Source organism: Nomascus leucogenys, chromosome 10, assembly GCF_006542625.1.
Source record: "Nomascus leucogenys isolate Asia chromosome 10, Asia_NLE_v1, whole genome shotgun sequence".
Lineage (NCBI taxonomy): Eukaryota > Metazoa > Chordata > Mammalia > Primates > Hylobatidae > Nomascus > Nomascus leucogenys.
This window is the reverse complement of record NC_044390.1, coordinates 72,003,254-72,026,277: the sequence shown is the minus strand read 5'-3', so window position 1 is coordinate 72,026,277 and position 23,024 is coordinate 72,003,254. Positions and strand designations below refer to the sequence as shown.

Below are 23,024 nucleotides of genomic sequence, written 5' to 3'. Positions count from 1 at the left end.
GAAACTAGGAATCAATAATAGGAAAAAAACTGGAAAATTCAAAAACATGTGGAAATTAAACATCATGCTCCTGGACAACCAAGAGGTCAAAGAAGAAATCCAAAAGGAAATTAAACAAATATATTGAGACAAATGAAAATGGAAACACAACATACCAAAACCTAAGGGACACAGCAAAAGCAGTTCTAAGAGGGAAGTTTATAGCGATAAACACCTGCATTTAGAAAGAAGAAAGATCTCCAATAAACAACCTAATGTTACACCTCAAGGAACTAGAAAAAAAAGAATAAAATAAACCCAAAGTTAGCAGAAGGAAGGAGTTAATAAAGACCAGAGCAGAAATAGAGAATAGAAAAATACATTAACAAAACTTAGTTGGCTCTTCTAACAAATAAGAGTGACAAAGCCTTAGCTAGACTAAGAAAAAAAAAGATAAGACTGAAATTTAAAAATCAGAAATAAAAGTGGAGACCTCAGAAATAAAAAAGATCACTAGAGATGATTGAACAATTTTAAGCCAACAAATTAGATAACCTAGAGGAAATGGATAAATTCTTAGAAACATATACCTGCGAAAATTGAATGAAGAAGAAATAGAAAGCCTGAACAGACCAATAACAGAGTTATTAAAGTAGTAATTAAAATCCTCCCAACAAAGAAAAGCCCAGGACCAGATGGCTTCATGGCTGAATTCTACCAAACATTCAAATAGTACCAATCCTTATCTTCCAAAAACATAGAACTAGAGGAAATACTTCCAAACTCATTTATTTTTATTTTTACTTTTATTTTCAGAGATGGGGGTCTTGCTCTGTTACTCCAGCTGGAGTGCAGTGGCATGATTATAGCTCACTGCAGCCTTGAACTCCTTGGCTCAAGCAGTCCTCCCACCTCAGCCTCCCAAGTATCAGGAACTACAAGTGCATACAACCATGCCTGGCTAATTTTTAAATATTTTCTTGGAGACAGGGTCTCACTATGTTGTCTAGTCTGGTGTCAAACTCATAGTCTCAAATGGTCCTTCTGCCTCAGCCTCCTGAGTTACTGGGATTACAGGTGTGAGCCACTGCACCCAGCCCAGACTCATTTTATAAGGTCACCATCACCTGATACCAATTTTCCAGACAAAGACACCACAAGAAAACAAAACTAGTGAGGTGTGGTGGCGCATACCAGTAGTTCCAGCTACTCTGGAGGCTGAGGCAGAAGGACCATTTGAGACTATGAGTTTGACACCAGACTAGACAACATAGTGAGACCCCATCTCTAAAACAATCTTTTTTTTGTTGGGAGCAAAGACAAAAACGACCTAAACAACAACAACAACAAAAGAAATGAGAACTATAGGCTAATATTTCTGATGAACACAGCTGCAAAAATCTTCAGTAAAATACTAGCAAACTGAACTCAACAATACATAAAGAATATTATACATCATGACCAAGTGGGATTCATCCCAGGGATGCAAGTATGGTTTAACATACACAGATCAATCAGTGTAATACTGTGTTAAATAAAATATCTAGAAATAAATTTAACAAAGGAGGTGAAATATCTCTACAATAAAAATGATTAAACATTAATGAAATAAATTGAAGAAGGCACAAATAAATGGAAAGGTATTCCATGTTTATGGATTGGAAGAATTAGTATCATCCACACTACCCAAAGAAATATACAGGTTCAATGCAATTCCTATCAAAATTTCAATGGCATTCTTCACAGAAATAGGAAAAAAGAATTCTAAAATTCATATGCAACCACAAAAGACCCTGAATAGCCAAAGCAATCTTGGGAAAAACAAAGTTGGAGGCATCACATTTCCTGATTTCAAATTATGTCACAAAGCTATAGTAATCAAAGCAGTATAGTACTGGGAACAGTATAGGCATGGGAACAGACAGTGGAACAGGATAGAGAGCCCAGAAGTAAACCCAAGTATATACAGTCAAATAATTTTTAACAAGGGCACCAAGAAGACACAATTGGGAAAGAATAGTCTCTTCAATAAATGGTGTTGGGAAAAATGGATATCCACATGCAAAAGAATGAAACTGGACCTTTATCTTACACATACACAAAAATAGTTATCTGACACAACTAAAAATAGATTAAAGACCTAAACATAAGGCCTGAAGCCATGTAACTCCTAGGGGAAAACATAGGAGAAAAGCTCCTTGACATTGGTTTTGGCAATGATTTTTTGGATATCACATCAAAAACTCAGGCAACATTTGGCTGGGCATGGTGGCTCACGCCTGTAATCACAGCACTTTGGGAGGCAGAGGCGGGTGGATCACGAGGTCAGGAGGTGGAGACCATCCTGGCTAACACGGTGAAAACCCATCTTTACTAAAAATACAAAAAAATTAGCCGGGCTGGGTGGCGGGCGCCTGCAGTCCCAGCTACTTGGGAGGCTGAGGCAGGAGAATAGTGTGAACCTGGGAGGCGGAGCTTGCAGTGAGCCAAGATTGTGCCACTGCACTCTAGCCTGGGCAACAGAGCAAGACTCTGTCTCAAAACAAACAAACAAACAAAAAAACTCAGGCAACATGAGCAAAAATAAGTGAGACTACACCAAATTTAAAAGTTTCTACACAGCAAAAGAAACAATCCACAAAGTGAAAAGGAAAAGGCATCCTATGGATTGGGAAAAGATATTTGTGAACCATATATTTGATAAGGAGTCAATATCCAAAATATATAAGGAGCTCACATAACTCAATAAAAAGCACATAACCCAATTAAAAACTGGGCAAAGGACCTGAGTAGACATTTCCCCCAAGAGCACATAAAAATGATGGACAAGTATATGAAAAGGTACTCAATGTCACTAATCATCAGAGAAAAGCAAACCAAAACTGAAATGAGCTATCATTTCACATCTGTTAGAATGGCTATTACCAATAAGATGAAAGATAACAAGTGTTGGCAAGGATGTGGAGAAAGGGGAATCCTCGTACACTCTTGGTAGAAATGTAAATTGGTGCAGTTTTATGGAAAACAGTATGGAGGTTCCTCAAAAAATTAAAAATAGAACTATTACATGACTCAGCAATCTCCCTTTTGGGTATATATCCAAAGGAAATGAAATCAGCCCTTCACAGAGATATTTGCACTCCCATGTTCATTACAGCATTATTTACAGTTGCCCAGATATGGAAACAACCTAAATGTTCCTGATGGATGAGTAAATAACAAAATTGTAGTATATATACAATGGAATATTGTTCAGTCTTAAAAAAGGAGAATCTGCCATTTGCAACAACATGAACGAACCTGGAAGACATTATGTCAAATGAAATAAGCCAGACACCAAAGTAAAAATACTGCATGATCTCACTTATATAGAGAATCTTTAAAAATATGTCAGATACATAGGAATGAAGAGTAGAATGGTAGTTATGGGGGATGGGGGTTAGGGGTGGAGGTGAGGCAGGAAATGGGGAGATGTAGATCAAAGAGTACGAAGTTGCAGTTATGTAGGATGAATAAATCTAGAGATCCAATGAATGTACAACATGAGGACTATAGTAATATTATAACTAGAAGTTTGCCAAGACAGTAGACTTTAGATGTAATTACCACAAAAAAGTGGAAAGGGGTTAAATATCCGAGATGATGGATGTTAAATCACTTTGACTATATTAACCACTTAACTATATATCTAACCATGTAACTGTAATATGTCTGTGAAAACATCAAGTTGTACACTTTAAGTATGTATCAAAAAAAGAAAAAAGTCTTATTCAACTACTTAGAATTCTGGGTATTCTGAAATGACTGAATACTCCCTCATGTCCTGTTAGCTTTCATACATGTACTAAGGATCTCTGCATCCATGCAATTCAATGTGTGCTACTTTTCTTTTTTTTCTTTTGGAGACAGTCTCGCTCGACTGTTGCCCAGGCTGGAGTGCAGTGGTGCGATCTCGGCTCACTGCAACCTCCGCCTCCCAGGCTTAAGCAATTCTCCTGCCTCAGCCTCCCAAGTATTTGGGATTACAGGCACCCACCACCACGCCCGGCTAATTTTTGTATTTTAGTAGAGAGGGGGTTTTGCCATGTTGGCCAGGCTGGCTTTGAACTCCTGACCTCAAGTGAACCACCTGTGTCGGCCTCCCAAAGTGCTGGGATTACAGGTGTGAGCCACCACACCCAGCTAATGTGTGCTACCTTTCTTTTGCTTCTGCTGAAATTTGCTGATTTTTGCTATTTGAAGTAAATATGCAATTTTCCCCCTTTTCCTCTCCACTCCTCCAAAAAAGAATAAAACAAACAAGCCTAAAGCTTTGTTTACTCCAATTGACTTTATTTTTTATAGTCATCCTGAGTAACTATTGCTTAATGGACAAAGTTAAAGTTTTTAGCCTGGTATTTAGGCCTCGCAGAAGCTTCTGCCTGCTTCTCCTGTTCCATACCTTTTACTCAGCTGTTTACTGATCTCATATACCATCTGTTTTTTTTTTTCCTTCTTATTCCCCTCCCTCAATTCATTCCTCATTCCCCTCCCCCAATTCATCCTCTTCTTCCCATCAAGGCCAATCCAAATCCTTCTCATTTTTAAAGGCTACATTTATAGATTTTCCTAGTCTTAAGTGATCTTTTTTCTCCTCTGATTTCCTATAGCACTTAATTGACACTTCTCTTATGCCATGTTTAATGTGTGGCTGGTCATTATAGCTTTTTCTATAAGTGTTATAGCTTCTCTTATGAGGATATAAGCTTCTTAAGGACAAAACTGTGTTCTTATTTTATTTCTTTGTAGCCCCCTATAGTGCCATATACAAAACAGATGTTTAATAAACAGTACTTCACCAAATGCTTTATTCCTTTTGAAAGCACTCCAATTAACGTGATTAGCAGTTATTCAGAATGATTTGGCACAGTAACTGTCCAATAACATAATAGATTGTAAAAAAAAAAGTTTTGATGAGGATATAGTATTGGGGAAACATTGGAAGGATATCTTGCCTTAGCAGAAAGTATCTGGGAATTAGTACCACTATAGAAAAACAAAAATGGCAACACATGGCTAGAAAAGATCTATTTCAAATGGAAAAAGAAAGTTCAGAGAGTAATCTAAGCTCTGGATTCTGATATACTTTTGTGTGGCTTGCAGGGACAATATAAAGGCATTTATACATTCGTATAGTAATCTTTAACCATATAGTAATCTTTAAAAGCTATTAACAAGATTCAACATTGGGTCAGTAACTGGAATACATATATGTTCACATGATTGTTGCTCTTTCTGTTTGCATAAGTTCCAAGAAGATTTAAAAAATTCCTTTTCACATATTTATAACTGCATGGCTATCTAATTCTTGTGTGTACATGATATTTATTGATTTGAAAAAAATTATTAGATATTCTCGTTGTAGGCGAGATCCGAGAGGCAAAATGTTGATTGATTTTTCATTTTTCAAGATTAACTTTAAACAGATGGCTTAGCTGAAGCTGTAAGAGCAGTAGCAATTAGCCTCAGGTTACTGCATTCCTATGAAGACTAACAAGGATGCCACCTGGTTATTTACAGACCGTTCTAGAATATCTCTGCCTTAATGTGGTGGTGTGAGTAGAATCTAAATTTATCTTGAATGTCTCTATGCTTGAGGCATTTTTAACACTGTGCCATCTTAGGTTAGAGTGATTTCTAGAATGTCAGTTCCCTGAGAAAATTTAGATTGATTATTACGGGGCATTTAGAAAAAAATCGCAACTTACAGTGCCCATTATTTGTTGTTTACATAGAAACAGCTAATACATAAAAATTGTCAATAATAACAGCTACATATTTCAGAAGAATTTGGGGTGAGAATGATGAACACTATTAATGAAATGATATAATAGCAGTTGAGAAATGCCGTCGACAATATAAAATGTGAAAACTGAATCACAAAAGATGCTAGTTATGTTTGCCAGTTAGGTGGCATCAGAGCAATTTGAACCACTTTAGCTGTGTTAATCTTTACTTTTCTGTAGTTTGCCTGTATCACAGAGTCAGTATTAATGTATATGGACATTTATTAGGCTTAAAATTCCAAAAAGTTTTAAATATGCATATATTAGTTATCTATTGCCGTTGTAACAAATTAGCACAAACCTTATGGATTAAGATAATAGAAATGTTTTTTGGGTTTTTTTGTTTGTTTTGTTTTTACAGTTCTGGAAGCCAGAACAATTACAATTAAGTATAAATTCAAAATGAGTTATATAGGAATAAAATCAAGGTGTCATCAGGGTTGGATCCTTCTGGTCTTGGGGAGAATCTGTTCCTTGCCTCTTCCATCTTCTGGTGGCTGCCTGCCGGTGTTCTCGGCTGGTAGCTAATATGACTCCAATCTCTGTTTCTGTGATCACATTGCCTTCTCCTCTTCTGCAGCCAAATCTGCTCCTGCCTCCCTCCTATACCTGCAGTTATATTTAGGGGTCACACAAATAATCCAGGATAATATTCCCATCCCAAAATTCTCGACTTAATCATTTCTACAAAGCCCCGTTTGCCATATAAGGTAGCATTCACAGGTCCTGTGAATTATTATGTAGATTTTATTCAGCCTACCCTAATACCCATTATGATATACCCAGATTTTAATACAAAATATTATTTTAACCAGGATCTTTTAAATGTGTTTCATTTAGAAGGAAGATGATTTTACATTTTAAAATTAATGTAGAAGTTCATAGTTGGCTTTTAATTGACTATTTCCTCTTGTTGATTGTGTCATTGGTGGTTTTCTAAAAGTAATTCTTTAATTTTATGACATCTATAAAACACCAGTATACCCAAAAAAGAGAAATGTTTGTAGCATCTCTTTTTATATATTTGTAATTTTCCCTACCTATCAAAATTGGATTAGAAGTTAGCCAGGAATAAGTTAGGAGGGTCCTATAGAATTATCCATATGGTCTAATTTGGTGGGAATGGGCATGTTGGATTTGGCAGGTAATTGAAGTAGAATACATTTACAGTAAATCACTTGGAAATTTGGGTTTTATCATGGTTTTCCCACCTTTTTAATGTTTAAAAGACTTTTATTTGAAAATAATTATATGTTTATAGAATAGTTGCAAAAATCAAAACAGTACAAAAAAAACCCTGCATACTCTTTATCTAGATTCACGTAAGGTTAACATTTTACCCCATTTGCTTTATCTTTTGTTCTCTCTCCTTGTCTATGTACGTGTCTATATCCTTTGTCTTTAATGACTGACATTTTTGAAGAATGTAGTCCCCCTTCCTGTTTTCCCCTCTGTGAGGATTTTAAAAAATTGGATGTAATTCACATGCCATGTAATTCACCTTTTTAAAGTGTACAATTCAGTGGCTTTTGGTATATTCATAAGGTTGTACAAGGATCACCGTGATCTAATTCCAGAACATTTTCATCACCTCAAACAGAAACGCTGGGCCTGGCGTGGTGGCTCATGCCTGTAATCCCAGCACTTTGGGAGGCTGAAATGGGAGGATCACTTGAGCCCAGGGATTTGAGGCTGCACTGAGCCAAGATTATGCCACTGCACACCATCCTTGGTGACAAAGTGAGACTCTGTCTGTAAACGAAACAGAATACTTAGCAGTTATTCCTCATTCCACCCCTCCTCTAACAATCACCAATCTACTTTCTCTTTGGATTTGCTATTCTGGGCATTGTATGTAAAAGTAATCATTTGATATGTGACCTTTTGAGTCTGGCATCTTTCACTTAGCATAATGTTTTCAAGGTTCATCACGTTGTCACATGCATCAGTTTTGAATCATATGAAGTGCTGAGTAACATCCAATTGTATGGATTAATGAAATGGCCAAGTAATATTCCATTTATGGATATACCAAGTTTTGTTTATCTATTCACCATTTGATGAATGTTTAGTTTGCTTCTGTTTTTTGGCCATTATGCATAGTGCTGATATGAACATTCAAATTTTTATGTAATGTATAAGTTTTTATGTAAATATGTTTTCCATTCTGTTGGGTGTACATGGAGGAGTAGAACTGCTAGGTCAAGTTAAACTCTGTTTAACTTTTTAAGGAACTGCCTGCTCATTATTTTTAGTTTCTTTCCTAAGGTATTTTTTCTCCTCTTTGAAAATTCAGGGCAGTGATTCTGGGGTGGGCGTGGTGGGTGCGTTTTTCAACTTCAGATTGTAAACTTCCAGAGATTTAATGTTGAGGATAACTTCTTTGAAGTCTAGCAGGGTGCTCCTCCCTTGACCTGAGAATAAAATACTAAGATGATCTGACCTAGCAGAATAGTTCTTTTCATTTGTGTTTAGTGGTTTTCAATGCATTTTGTTTTCTATTTGGTTCTATTAAAGAAATTGTTGGCAACCTTAGTTGTTTTAGTAGATTGAAATGCTTCCTAACTGGGATGTTATTTATCCTTATCTAATGGCTTACAAGGAGAACTGGGAATCCATTCAACAAATAAAAGGTTTTTTTTTATCTTTTAAAAAATCATGGAGAAAATGACACAATGTAGCATTAGTCATATTCCTTTAAATAGAAGAAAATATAAAAATTAATTTTGTTAGTATAATTATTTTAAAGATGTGATGGCAAATCCATACAAAAGCTTAGGAGTAAAATTTGTTTAGCTTTATTTTAATATCTATAATAATTGCTTATTCCTACATGATATGGAAAAAATTAAAATTTGGGGTTTGTATGTAGTTCAAGCATCTTTAGTCATAGGTGAGAAGATCTTTAAATATCTTAAGAAGCAAAAGAAAGAAAATTCAGTCAAAGATAAGAGTTGGGGTAAGGGTTGCAGCATTCTGCAGGATCAAAATACTAAGTAACATTTGCCTTAGATTAAGTAATGTAAGGCTGTAGGCTATAGAACTTCGAGGTAAACTCTGCCTTTAAGTTAAAAAGTATTTACTCTGCATAATAATTAGAGTTATCGAGAAGAAGCCAGGAATATCTCTGATAATAATGAAACTTTGGTCAGCTAAAATGATATTATCAAAAAAATGCCTTGAGATGATAAGACTTTCAATAAAGGATATGCAACTTTTAACCCTAGGGAGATTTACAATTAAATATGAATTGAGAATCAAACCTAGTTTTTCAATTTCATTTTGGAACTTGGATGTCTATTATCAGCAGACAGCCAGTATTTTATGGAATGCCTGTACTCTAAGATCCCTATGGATAAAAATAATATCCTATTTACCTTTAGAGTTAAGAGCACTAACTTTGGTGTCAGATACCTATTTTCTTCCGGCTCTCCCTATTTCCTCACTGTATTCTTAAGTTTCTAAGCCTCAGTTTCTTCATAAAATAAAATGACAGTATCTATTTTATATTGGTGGGGACAATGAAATGAGATGATGGATATAAAGCATTTAGCATAGTACTTGGTATATAGTAGGAGCCCAATAAATGTTAGCTTTTTTACTGTTACTGTTCTTATTGTTGTTATTGTTATTATGCTATTTCCATGTAGGTTATGTAACTATTTTAATAAATGTTTGTTGAATTAATGTGTTACTTTTCAGTTACATTAATATTTTTACCTTATTTACAGTTATAAATTTGTTTGAAGTTTATAGAAAATGTATAGCATGTTAATATGTCTGATAGTGTCATACCTTCTAGTGAACTTTGATAATTTAGATCTGCTACATAAGAGAGATTTAAATGTTGTCTCTCTCTTTTTTTTAATTTTAGAGACCTATTACTACATTTCTCCATTAGTTGGTGTATTTTTCTTGGCTCTAACTCCTATTTGGATTATAATAGCTGCCAAACATCCAGCCACAAGAACAGTTCTCCACTCAGGCTGGGAGCCTGTCATAACAGCTATGGTTATAAGTAGGTTAGTATTAAAATGTGTGTGTGTGTCTGTCTGTCTGTCTGTCTGTCTTTGTGTGTCTTCTATAAGCATATATATACATGCATATTAAAATTAATGAATTGCCTGTTTTTATTTCTTAGGTTAATTATTTTATATAGCCAATTCATTATTCTCTCAGGTATTATAACAAGGGATCTAAATGACAGGCATTTCAGTAGATGTAAAGAACCTCATTTGGCTACCAATTTCAAACTTCTCTCCAAAGCCTTACCAGATTGAGTAAAATTTAGTGATGTTTGTCTTTGTGTATGTATGTGTATGTTAACCTGACAAGGACATTACTTACTCTGAGTATTAAGTTGCTCAGATGAGTATCATAAAGCCTTAGAAATGTATATTCCATTGGCTACTTCCATATCTAGGACTCTGACGACCTTAAAGATGTAATTAAGGACATACGTAAAAGATTTAGCTGCAAGCATCCTATCACCCCAGAGTTTTTAATAACAAAAATAAATAGAACAACATAAAGGTCTTGCAATACAGTATTGATCAGATAAATTATTATATAGTCACAAAATGGAGTATCAGCCATTAAAATAACATTGTAGCATTTCTATTGCTATGGAAAGATGTTTATTATACATCTGATGAAAAGAACAACCTAGAAAGAGTATGAATTTCCTATTAAACATGGTAGATTAAGAAACATTTCTTTTCCTTCCTGAAATTAGTAAAAGGACAGTAAGAGAATAAAAATGCTATAAAACCACAAAGACAGAGGGGGAACAAAGAGGGCAGCAGGTGAGAGATTTGACAACATTAGTTAGATAGGAATCAGATGAAGAGTTGTTAACTGAATGAGCAGAATGAAAAAAGCTGAAACCTAACTGCCTATCAGAAGCAAGTCTCAGAAACCCAGAAAGAGGAATTAAAGGCATCAAGTACATCTGAAAGCTGCAATGAAGAAGATTGGTTGAAAGTTTAGATAAGGGGCAATTAGATCCGGAGAATCTTTCTCCAGCTTTAGCACCCATATGACTGCCCCCTCATACCCTAGCAGAAGACAAGAATAACCTCTCGAGAGGCTAAGTCGGAGAGGTTCTAGATTCAGAAACACCTGTACATGTGAGATATGGCTTAAGCACTGTATGAAAAATAGCAAGACTAAGTAAAAGTCTACGCACTGAACAATGAGAACCCTATCCCACTTCCTTTCCTTTGTATAATGCTGGGAGACAGCCTTTTACCCCCAGGCAAAAAATTAGATAATTCCTTTCTGGGGAAACTTACCAGCACAAAAGATCAGATCTGCAGATACTAACCCTTGTGAGTCCTTTAATGAAAGAGCTGCAAGCCCACCTGATTGTCTTCCATGAGTCCCATTTGCTGACAAACTCTGCCCATGTACACAGAGTTCCAAGTATGCCTTGCAGTGCCCCTTAAACAGGGCAGCCAGTAAAGGATTGCTAGACATCTCATAAAGGCCTCTAACATAAAAGACAGAAAAAAAAATGGTACTCAAGGAAAGTACCATCAGTACTTTCAGAAAACTCTCATCCGTATCCTCAGATAAATAAGAGAAACTATTGCATAATAGCTATTGCATAATATTCATAACATAGGAACAGAATGCAAAAGAAGATTTGAAAAACACAAAGAGCTCTTGGGAATTAAAAAATACATAAATAGCAGAAATAAATTATGTAGAAGAGTTGGAATATAAAGTAGAGGAACCCTCCTGAAAAGCAAACCATGAAGCAAAGAGATAAACAATAGGAGGTGAATGATAAGGAGAGAAAATTATCAAATAAATAATACAAGAAAATTCCCAGAACTGAAAAACGCGAGCTTCCTGATGGAAAGCGCCTGCTAAATACCCAGTGCAATAAATTAAAGTAGGTCGGACCCAAATCAAAGCATATTATCATGAATCCCAAATGTTTCCAGAGAAAAAATATGTTACGTATAAAGCACTGGGAACCAGAATGATGTCCAATAGCAACACTAAAATTATTCCTTTGAAATTCTGAGAGAAAATTATTTTGAACATAAAATATAGTCACAATATCAACCACGTGTAAGAGAAGACTAAATAAATTTTCAGACAGGCAGGATCTCATGGAATTTACTGCCCCTCTACCCCTTTGTATAAAGCTGAAAGGAGGTGTGGTCTCTCAAAATTAGGAAATAAATTAAGAAAGAAGATGATACGGGAAAGAAGAAATCTATTCTGTGACAGCATGTGGTTCATTTTTCTGTAATGTAGATTGCTTTTTTCCTGGAGGATTCAGGCAACAGGATCCCATGAAATACCGGGATTTTGTTATAGTACATAGACCAAGATCCAAGGGAGTATTGGAGGGAAGGTACAGGATGACAGCTGTACATCAGGCCTAGACAGGCAACCACCCAGATTGGCAGGAGGACAGGGGGCTTAAGGAGGGATGTCTCTAAAAAAAAAAAAAAAAGTAGAATTGATGAGTTTGACTGTACTGAAAGGTACTTCATAAACTTAGTTACACATGTGAGGTTGAATTAGTAATAGGTACCTAAAAAGTGAAGAAAAATATGAGGCAAAGCAAAAAGTATAAGTGAGTATATCTAATAATACACTCTGTGGCTCAGCTATGAATAATGAAATTTCTGTTGTTATGATAAAGTCAACCGTAAGTATTTCACCAGAAATTATAACCAGATTAGCAGGATGGGAGGAGGAAGGGATTTGGGAAGGGATCAAAGTGGGGAGGGAAGTTTAAGAGAGGTCAAATCCTCATCTGCCATAGTAGGAAGTCGTTTACTAAATGTCTAAAATTTAAAATGAAGAAATAGCGGTATAAACATGTTATTTAGAAAAATTAAATGCCAGAAGAAACTACTAAAGAAGTTAAAAAGAATTTCCAGTAGAGAGAAGGACCTGGAGGTGGGGCTAGGGACCATTATTTTATTATGAACTTTATGGTACTTTTATATACCTCTTTTTTTTCTTTTTAGAGATTGTGTCTTGCTGTGTTTCCCCGGCTGAAGCACAGTGTCTTGATTGTAGTTCACTGCAGCCTCAAACTCTTAGGCTCAAACAACCCTCCTGCCTCAGTTTCTTGAACAGCCGAGACTACAGGCATGCACCCACCCAGCTAATATTTTTACTCTTTTGTAGAGACAGGGTCTCGCTATGTTGACCTGGCTGGTCTTAAACTGCTAGTCTCAAGCAGTCCTCTCACTTCGGCCTCCCAGAGTGCTGGGATTACAGGCATGAGCTACCATGCCGGCTGTACTTTTACTTTTTTAGTGACACACATCTATATGATAAAAATAAAATTTAATAAAAGCAAATAAAACTACTTTTATCATTTAATTTTTATTTTAAAAAATGTATATAGTAAAAAAGCTGGGTTGCGGAGATGTCGGTCAATGGATTAAAAATTTTGGTTAGACTAGAGGAACATGTTCAAGAGATTTATTGTACAACATGGTGATGATAGTTTATAACAGTGTACTGTATTCATCAAAATTGCCAAGAGATTTTAGGTGTTCTCACCACAAAAGATAAGTATGTGAAGTAATGCATAAGTTAATTAGCTCAATTTAGTCATTCCACAATATATACATGTTTCAAAACATGTTGTATAGGATAAATATGTGCAATTTTTATTGTCAATTTAAATAAGTAACAAAATAAGTTAAAAAATGTCTAGAAGCCTATATAACAGCATACCAACAGTGTAACTCAATGGTGTAACTAGGGTTGGTTTTTACTTTCTTCATTTTGTCTTTTCTAATTTTTTCTATAGTAACTTTTATCACTGGGCTTAACAGGAATCTTAAAAAATGTACTTTTAGCAATTGTTATATCCACAACATGATCTATATATTTTGTCAGGGAGGTTTATTTTTTGACTTAGAACTAGTTTGTTCTTGAAATATGTACTTTATTCTTTTAATTAGGGCTTAAAATGTTAAAATATTTCTAAAGAGAACTATTTTGGGGCTCTACAGTGTACCTCTTTAATGAGAACGCCCACAGTTTAGGCCTATTAAGGCATAATTCCTTTATTTTACTAAAGAATTAAAATAATAAAGATTTGATAATTTTCTAATGTTAACTATCGGGTAAGAACATTTGATCTGATATTTTGACAATCAATCCCATTCTGTGACAGCATGTAGTTCATTTTGTTGTAATGTGGATGGCATTTTCCTGGAAGATTTGGGCACAGGATCCCATGGAATATTAGGACTGGCAATGTTTTATACTACACAGACCCAGAAACTGATGTTAACCAGTTGATAATGGCCTTGGAAACTTAGAAAAATCTCCAAGTTCCACTGACACATTGAGAGTGTATGGCTTGCTACCATATAACGATGTGTTAGTTTTCCAGATTTCTGTTCTCAGGATCAGCTCTTTCTGTGGCTATAACTCATTATTTTAATTTGCCAGTAATAAGACACATCCTAACAATATCTAGTTTTAACACAATAAAAATAACCTCATTTATGCCTTGTTTATTTCAAATATGAAAACATACTCTTTTTTAAATTATTTTTTAAATTATAGAGTGATCAATGGCATGGTTTTAAAAAATTAATAAGCACAGAAGGATATAAGATGACCGTCAGTCCCCATCACCCTCACCCCCAGAAATAGACATGGTTAATAATTTCTTGTATACTGTTCAAGACATTTTAATGCACTTAAAGCGTATGCTTTTTCTTTTCACAAGTAGCCTATCTTAGACATCAGAATTCTGAAATTTGGGGCTAGAGCTTATGCCATGTTTTATTTTCAACATTTTACTGTTGACATTGATTTTTACTTTGAATATTTTTCTTTTTGCTCTATTTTTAAAATGTGTGAATATTTTATTTTAAAAAGGAGGCGTGTCTGTATATATAGAATAACTTCAAGTATGTTCTCTTCCCTCTTCTCTAAATTATATAATTTTATCTCTTTCAGCATTGGGGGCCTTATTCTGGACACAACTGTATCTGACCCAAACTTGGTTGGGATTGTTGTTTACACGCCAGTTATTAATGGTAAGAATTAGATATACTGTTTCATGATAATATCAAATCTTCGTATACTCTTAGGTACTATTAGAAGTCTTAGGGCTCAGATTCAATAGGTCTGTCCTCCCATCCCAACCATTCTGCCTCCAACCCCAAGTTGTTGCTGACAGTGAAAATTACATTCCCAGGTCTCAATAGGCAGAATACATTTCTGAAAAGTAATCTTTCTTGATCTTATCATGAACTACTAGTTTGAGAGTCAGGTATACCTGACTTAAGATTAATGTGGCAAAATATATTTCAGATTTTGTTTATTATTTACATTGGGATTATTGGCTATCGTATATTGTTTTGTTGTTCCTTTTGTCAATTTTTGTGGATAAATTAGAGACAGCTGGGTTTAAACATTGCTCAAGTCCATTCAGTTCATTAAAATCTGGGGTAGGCACAGTGGCTCATGACTGCAATCCCAGTGCTTTGGGAGGCCTAGGTAGGAGGGTCGCTTGAGGTTAGGAGTTTGAGGCCAGGGCAATGTAGTGAGACCCCCCATCTCTATAAAAAATTCAAAAATTAGCCAGATGTGGGGGCACATACCTGTAGTCCCAGGTGTGTCCTCAGGAGGCTAAGGCAGGAGGATTGCTTGAGCCCAGGAGTTAGAGGCTACAATAAGCCATGCATGCTAGCCTGGGAAACAGAGTGAGACCTTGTCTTTAAAAAAAAATAGAAGAGAAAAATCTGTTGGTCCTCAGCTGATCCCTTTAAAAATCTGTCGTATATTTTTTTGTTTTCTATGAAATGGGAATTATAATACTTAAATTCACAGACATTTATATATGAGTTACATTTAATAATCATTTTAATCCAGTCTACTGGCTTCTGGGGTAACTGTCATTAAAGTGTATTTTTTTTTTTTTTTTTTTTTTTTACTTTAAGTTCTGGGATACATGTGCAGAACGTGCAGGTTTGTTACATAGGTATACATGTGCCATGGTGGTTTGCTGCACCTATCAACCCATCATCTAGTTTTTAAGCCCCGCATGCATGAGTTATTTGTCCTAATGCTCTCCCTTCCCTTGCCCCCCACCTGACAGGCCCCAGTGTGTGATGTTCTCCCTGTGTCCATGTGTTCTCATTGTTCAACTCTAAAGTAAATTTTAAGTATAGCCTAGACCAATATAATTTAAAAAGTAATTCTACTTGGGGAAAAACATGTCCCAGGATATACTACATATTTAATGTAATTTACTTTGCATATCTATGTAAAAAGAAAATATGTCAGTCGGGCACGGTGGCTCATCCCTGTAATCCCAGCACTTTGCGAGGCCAAGGCAAGTGGATCGCTTGAGCTCATGAGTTTGAGACCAGCCTGGGCAATATGACCAAACCCTGCCTGTACAAAAAATATAAAAATTAGCCAGGCATGGTGGTACACGCCTGTGGTCCCAGCTACTTAGGAGGCTGAAGCAAGAGGACCTTCTGAGCCTGGGAGGGAGGCAGAGTTTGCAGTGAGCCAAGATCGAGCCACTGCACTCCAGCCTGGGCAACAGAGCAAGACCTTGTCTCAAAAAAAATGTATATATGTAAAAAATATATATGACATATAAAGGCAAGTTCTTCAAAATCTAATTTCATATCTAAAATTTCTACTGAATATTTTAATTTTTATATCCCTTTAGAATATCAATAAACAAATTTTCCCTATAGGTCTCTCTCTTCGTGCCACCATTCTCCCCATCACCCACACATAAAATTGTGGGACCATCTATTTCAACCTGGTCCTTCATCCTCTTTGACTGAAAAATGACCAAGCCATTGTCTACTTGCCCTTTAACACAGTTCACTTGCTCAGTCATTTATTTATATAACAAGCATGTCTTACTCTCGTAGCCTAATGTCTCAATATAGCCATCATTCAAGTAATAAAGTAGGCTTCCTGACTCACTCTCTATTTGATGCAAATTAAGTGTCACTAATAGCCTAGTCATTCTTAAACATTGTTTTTATTACATGGGTCCTAAGATGATGAATTTAACAGTGGTTTTTTTCCCTGCCTATCAAATCAAATTTGAATTCTTCCACCTAGCTTTCAAGGCCCTCTGTACATGGTTGGACTCATTGTTTCCCAAAGACACGCACAATTTTTTCATTATCATTCTAACTAGGTTTTTATATTGTCCCTACAAAGATTCATCTAATTTTCACTGCCTGGAATAACTACTGCTTTCCTCCCACCTCTTCAGATCCTCTTCTGTGAATATTAATGGATGAGTTCATTAGCATAAACATTACTCATAATGACTGTTAGAGCTATATTAAACAACATTTCAGTAAGAAATTTAACTTAAATTACAATAACCCTTTTATTATAAGGCTTTAATGCATATTTCAGTTGTTTTACCTTACATAAGAAACAATTCTAGAGCTTCACTGAAATGCTCTCCTTGGATGTCTGTGCCATGGCATTGCGCGATATTCATAGTAATATATTTTTAGTATCTCAGTAAGTAAACCTGTTAGTTGGCTATCAGCACTTTGGGAGGCCAAGGCAGGTGGATCACTTGAGCTCATAAGTTTGAGATCAGCCTGGGCAACACGACCAAACCCTGTCTGCACAAAAAATATAAAAATTAGCTGGGCATGGTGGTACACGATGAGCTTATACTTCCACTCTTTAAAAAACATTAATAGAGATGGTTTACTCTATGTTCCTCAAATAAGATGGAACTTTTGAGAATTGAATTTCATTTAAAATGTGTTGGGGAATGTACTATTTAAAGGACCCTTGTTTATCTTCATCATTATTATCATCTGCTATTTAGTGAATACCTACCACTATGTACCAGGTAACTTACAGGTTTTTTTTATACATGTTATGTCATATAATCCTCACAATAAGATCAGTAGATTGTCTAAGATCTCTTATCTTGTAAGTGGTGAATCACGATTGAAACCCAGATCGGATCTGTTCTAAAGCCTGTGATTTTTTTTCTCAAAATATGCAGCTACTAATTTGTTTTATTAGCTACAAGAATGCATACATTGTTTAAGGCATATCTGTGTTCATATTGTGACTAGGATATCTTTTAACATTTATTAATGTCTTTCAGAACTAGTGGCATTTTCCAAAATATATTTCGTGGTAGCACTAGTTCTGTGAGATGTTAATAAGTATAACTTGAAAAGTGAGTTCTGTGGTCAATCAAATTTGGTAAACATTAAGTTAAACAAACTTGTTTGCTACGGGATTTCTTTTTTGTTGTTAATTCTTCTTTTTTTAAATTTGTTTAAATTATACTTTAAGTTCTAGGGTACATGTGTACAACGTGCAGTTTTGTTACATATGTATACATGCACCATGTTGGTGTGCTGCGCCCGTTAACTCGTCATTTACATTAGGTATATCTCCTAATGCTGTCCCTTCCCCCTCCCCCCACCCCACAACAGGCCCCAGTGTGTGATATTCCCCTTCCTGTGTCCAAATATTCTCATTGTTCAATTCCCACCTTTGAGTGAGAACATGCAGTGTTTGTTTTTTTGTCCTTGCGATAGTTTGCTGAGAATGATGGTTTCCAGCTTCATCCATGTCCCTACAAAGGACATGAAGTCATCCTTTTTTATGGCTGCATAGTATTCCATGGTGTATGTGTGCCACATTTTCTTAATCCAGTCTATCATTGATGGACATTTGGGTTGGTTCCAAATCTTTGCTATTGTGAATAGTGCCACAATAAACATACATGTGCATGTGTCTTTATAGCAGCATGATTTATAATCCTTTGGGTATATACCCAGTAATGGGATGGCTGGGTCAAATGGTATTTCTAGTTCTAGATCGTTGAACAATCGCCACACTATCTTCCACAATGGTTGAACTAGTTTACACTCCCACCAACAGTGTAAAAGTGTTCCTATTTCTCCACATCCTACTACGGGAGTTCTTAAAGCCTTTATCATGCTAACATAAACGTGAGTCTCTCTTTCTGGTACTTCTGTTAGCTAGGTGTTGGGATTTCTAGATCTAACCTTCCTCAGACCCCCTAGACCACACTTTGAGAACCGTTGATCTAGGGCTTATATCTTTTTTATCACAGTCTACTTTCAAACAATAATAAACCACTTTACATATAGGATAAGAAGCTTATGTCACTATACTTGAATTACCACTCCTCTTTCTTATGTGCTCTTTTTTGAAATACATTTTACTTTGTAGTAAATCCTCTAATACATTATTATTTTTTGCTTCAGTTATTTTTAAAAAGAGGCTAAAAATGAAAAAATGTATCTTTTATATTTTATCATATAAAGTTGTATTTCCAGCACTCTTTCCTTTGTGTAGATCCAGGGTTTATCTGGTATTATTTTGCTTCTGCCTGAAGAAATTCTTTTAATGTTTGTTGTAGGGCAGGCTTACAGAGAAAACAGAGGCTTTAGGCATGTGTCTCACAGCGTGCTCTCTTTCCTTTCCCTTCACCTCTGTTCTTATCTCTAACAATGTCTATTTTTAACTTCTTTCACCCCTATCTCAGAAGAGCTGATTCTTTTGCCCAGGATCGACTAGTTGACCTGTGCCCTGGATACTATTCCATTACAACTCCAACGGGAGCCTTACTCCATCAATTATTTTAACTTTTCCGGTATCTCCCATGTCTTCCTCTCTTACATCTTTTCCCTTTAGCTTACAAATGTGCACAAGTCTTTTATCCCAAGTCACCTTTCCCATAGTGCTCTGCTTTCTCAAGCTTCTGTTCTCTCCTACTCTGTACAATCAAACTTTCCCAAGTGTAGTCTGTATTTTTTCAACTCATTATAGTATTTTTCTTCCTTCTCACTCTACAAAACTGCTTTCACTAAGCTCTCCAGTGACCTCCTAATTACTTTATCCAGTAACTTATTTTCAGTCTTCATTCTATTCAGTTGTTTAATACTATTTACTATACCCTTTTTGCAATTCTACCATTCTCATCCCTTCTCTGAAAATTCTTTTTCATTTTCCTTCACTGGTTCCTTCTTTCTACCTGCCTCTTTGTATTCTTCAAGACCCTGCTCTTGAGCTTCTATTCTTAGTTTTCACCTTCTTTATGGACAATATTGTCTCATCCAGAGATTTTCGAAGTGTGGTCCCCAGACCAGCAATATCACTTGGGATCTTATTAGAAATGCAGATTCTTAAGCCTGAATCAGCAGCTCAGAGGTAGAACTCATCAATTGATTTTGATACATGCAAAAGTTTGAGAACAACTTGTCCTTGTCATACGGCTTCATTTCATGGCTTTATCCCTAGTCTTGACACATCTGTTCCTTTCTAGATCCATACTTTAAATTGGATATTTCTACAGGGAACATCTAAAGCTTCTAACTGAACTCATCCTATTCCCCGCAAACCTGTTTGGAAAACCTTCGGTGTTTCCTATGTCAGTTAGTGGTGTTAGCTATCCAGTGTCCCAAACAAGACATCCCCAATCACATACTTCCTCTCCCTTATCGTCTCTATTTTTATCTGCTCTTGAAATAGCTCCTGAATTCGAGATGCATTGGTTAGAAGGAGGATGAAAGCTATGTTATTGTAGCCAAGAAGGATTCAAGACGGACTATTTATTCAATGATCAGGAAGTCATTTGAGAGTTCAGTTTTGTTGAGTAGCAGACTAGATAAATGAAAGTACAGTCTTACAATAGAATGTTATTAACAATAAAATGGATTAATTACGTGTCCCAGAAGAGCAAGGATGAATCTCAGAAACTTGTATGATAAGTTATTCCATTTATATAACATTCAAGAATATGTAAAACCAAATTATATAGTATTTAGGAATATACATGTATGTAGTAATAACACAGAGAAAAGCAAGAGAATAAAAAACACAAACATAGTCACTCTGATAGCGAAGGAAGGATATGAGATTAGGGAAGAGCACAGAGGGCACTACAAGTCTAAAGATAATGAATTCCTTTTCTTAAACTGGGTGGTGGGTACATTGGTGTTTTTTTGTAGTATAAGTCTTTGTAACTTACATATGTTTTATAAATATTATTTTTGCATTTATTAAATAGTATAAAACAATAAACATCTGAGAAGTAGCACTTTTAGACTTCATATTAAATAATTGACAATGAAAAGAAAAGAATTAGAATGACATTTAGAAGTCCAGATGAGGAACTTTTTCCAAGAGAAGAGACATGTGGGTACGTTTGTTGGCAAGGAGGCAAAGGAGTAATAGAGAAGGAAAGATCAAGGATGCATGAGAGATGGTGAATAATGAGGGAGCAAGGCCCATGAAACGATGGGCTGCACAGTAGCCTTGGAAAGAAAGGATAACCCCTTATCTCAATGTGGTAAGAAAAGGAGTCCTGAAGAAAGACAGGTGGAAATACACAGATATGGGCTAGGGGATAGAGACTAAGATGAAGGGCCTTACAACTGACAGCCTCAGTTGTCCCAAGAAAGTAGAGAAATTCATTTCTCTAGGGCAGTGTTTTCTAATCTTTCTCATGTCGTGGCACACATAAAAATTAATAATATTTGGATGGCACCCTAGGGTGAAGAAGACAGCCATTTGTAACCAGGGGTACCTGATTTGGCACTGCAGCCATGCCAAGAGCTTGGAGGATAGTATCTTGACACAGCTGTAACCCATCTGAGGCACACTGGTTGGGAATTTCTGATCTAAGGCGGTGTTTTTTTGTTGTTGTTGTTGTTGTTTGTTTTTTTTTTTTTTTGAGGTGGAGTCTGGCTCTTTTCGCCCAGGCTGGACTGCAGTGGCGTGATCTCGGCTAACTGCAAGCTCCGCCTCCCAGGTTCATGCCATTCTCCTGCCTCAGCCTCCCGAGTAGCTGGGACTACAGGCGCCCGCCACCATGCCCGGCTAATTTTTTGTGTCTTTAGTAGAGATGGGGTTTCACCGTGTTAGCCAGGATGGTCTCGATCTCCTGACCTCGTGATCCACCCGCCTCGGCCTCCCAAAGTGCTGGGATTACAGGCGTGAGCCACCGTGCCCAGCCGGCGGTGTTTTTCAATCTTTTATTTTCATCATCACCTTTTGAAGGAGCCGTTTGAATCAATTTTTTTTTCTAAATATACCTACCCATGAAATTTTCATATTGCACATCTACTGTTTATCCATTTGCGTACTGTATATGTAAATGGACTTTATAAATAAAATGAGTGATATTTTTTCTCCCCTCAAGAACCAGTTTTCACCTCTGTTAAGAATGTATAATCTAGGCTGAGTACACTGGCTCACTTCTATAAGCCCAGCACTTTGGGAGGCCAAGGAGGTGGGATTGTGTGAGCTCAGGAGTTTGAGACCAGCCAAGGCAACATAGTGAGACCTCATTTCTACTAAAAAAAAAAAAAAAAAAAAAAATCAGCCAGGCATGGTGGCATGCACCCATAGTCCTATCTACTTGGGAGGCTGAGGTGGGAGGATCACTTGAGTCCAGGAGATCAAGGATGCGGTGAGCCGTGATTGCACCACTGCATTCCAACCTAGGCAACAGAGCAGGACCCTGTCTCTAAATACGTACATAATTTATTTAAAAAATAATGCATGATCTATGGTAAAGGAAGTAGAAAATTTAGAGAGTTCGTCAGCCATTTACCACCTTGTCTACAAGTGGGAAGGAAATGGTAAAGGTAATGGATTGGGGACTAGGGAGGTAAATACACCTACCCTTGTTTAAATAAAAAGCTCTTCACTAAAAGGGTGTTCCAATGTATTTCTTCTTAAAAATATGAAAAAAATGGAAGATATTTCTCCTCCATCTTCTTGCATTTCTTGAAACTAAAAAAGTAATTTCTGCATGTGAGTTCTGATAAGTCTTGAGAGGAGGATAGGTGAAAATGCAGAGGTACATAGAGATGGAGAAAACAGGTAGGGATATAGGAAGTGGCCAGACTTATTAACGCTGTTGATTATAAAGATTTATTTCTTAAGAAAATGAACTTTTGCTTTGGGTTCCGTTCGGAATGTGCAAAGGAATTCTTGACAGAATTTGAAATATATTCCATGACGTTAGTGCTAAACATTTACTGGAAACATATATATTTCTAAATTTAACAAAACATAAATTTGGATTTTTAAAACAGTCCCTAGATGAACCTACTGATAATTTCTTCCTACTTTCAAACTTTATTTCATCAACTGAGCTTATTCAAGCATTAGGCACTTAAAATTCTGTCTTGTGGATACTGAGGAATCTCGCATATTATT

General features: G+C 36.1%; 1 protein-coding gene across 1 annotated transcript in view; it reads left to right on the top strand.

The window, feature by feature from the left end:
* The window catches only part of SLC41A2 (solute carrier family 41 member 2), a 153,063-nt gene that overhangs the window by 78,095 nt on the left and 51,944 nt on the right, over positions 1–23,024 (top strand). The window contains exons 7-8 of the mRNA XM_030821290.1: positions 9,679–9,826; positions 14,763–14,842. Of these exons, the coding sequence (XP_030677150.1) occupies positions 9,679–9,826; positions 14,763–14,842 (228 nt within the window). The remainder of the gene's footprint in view (positions 1–9,678; positions 9,827–14,762; positions 14,843–23,024) is intronic.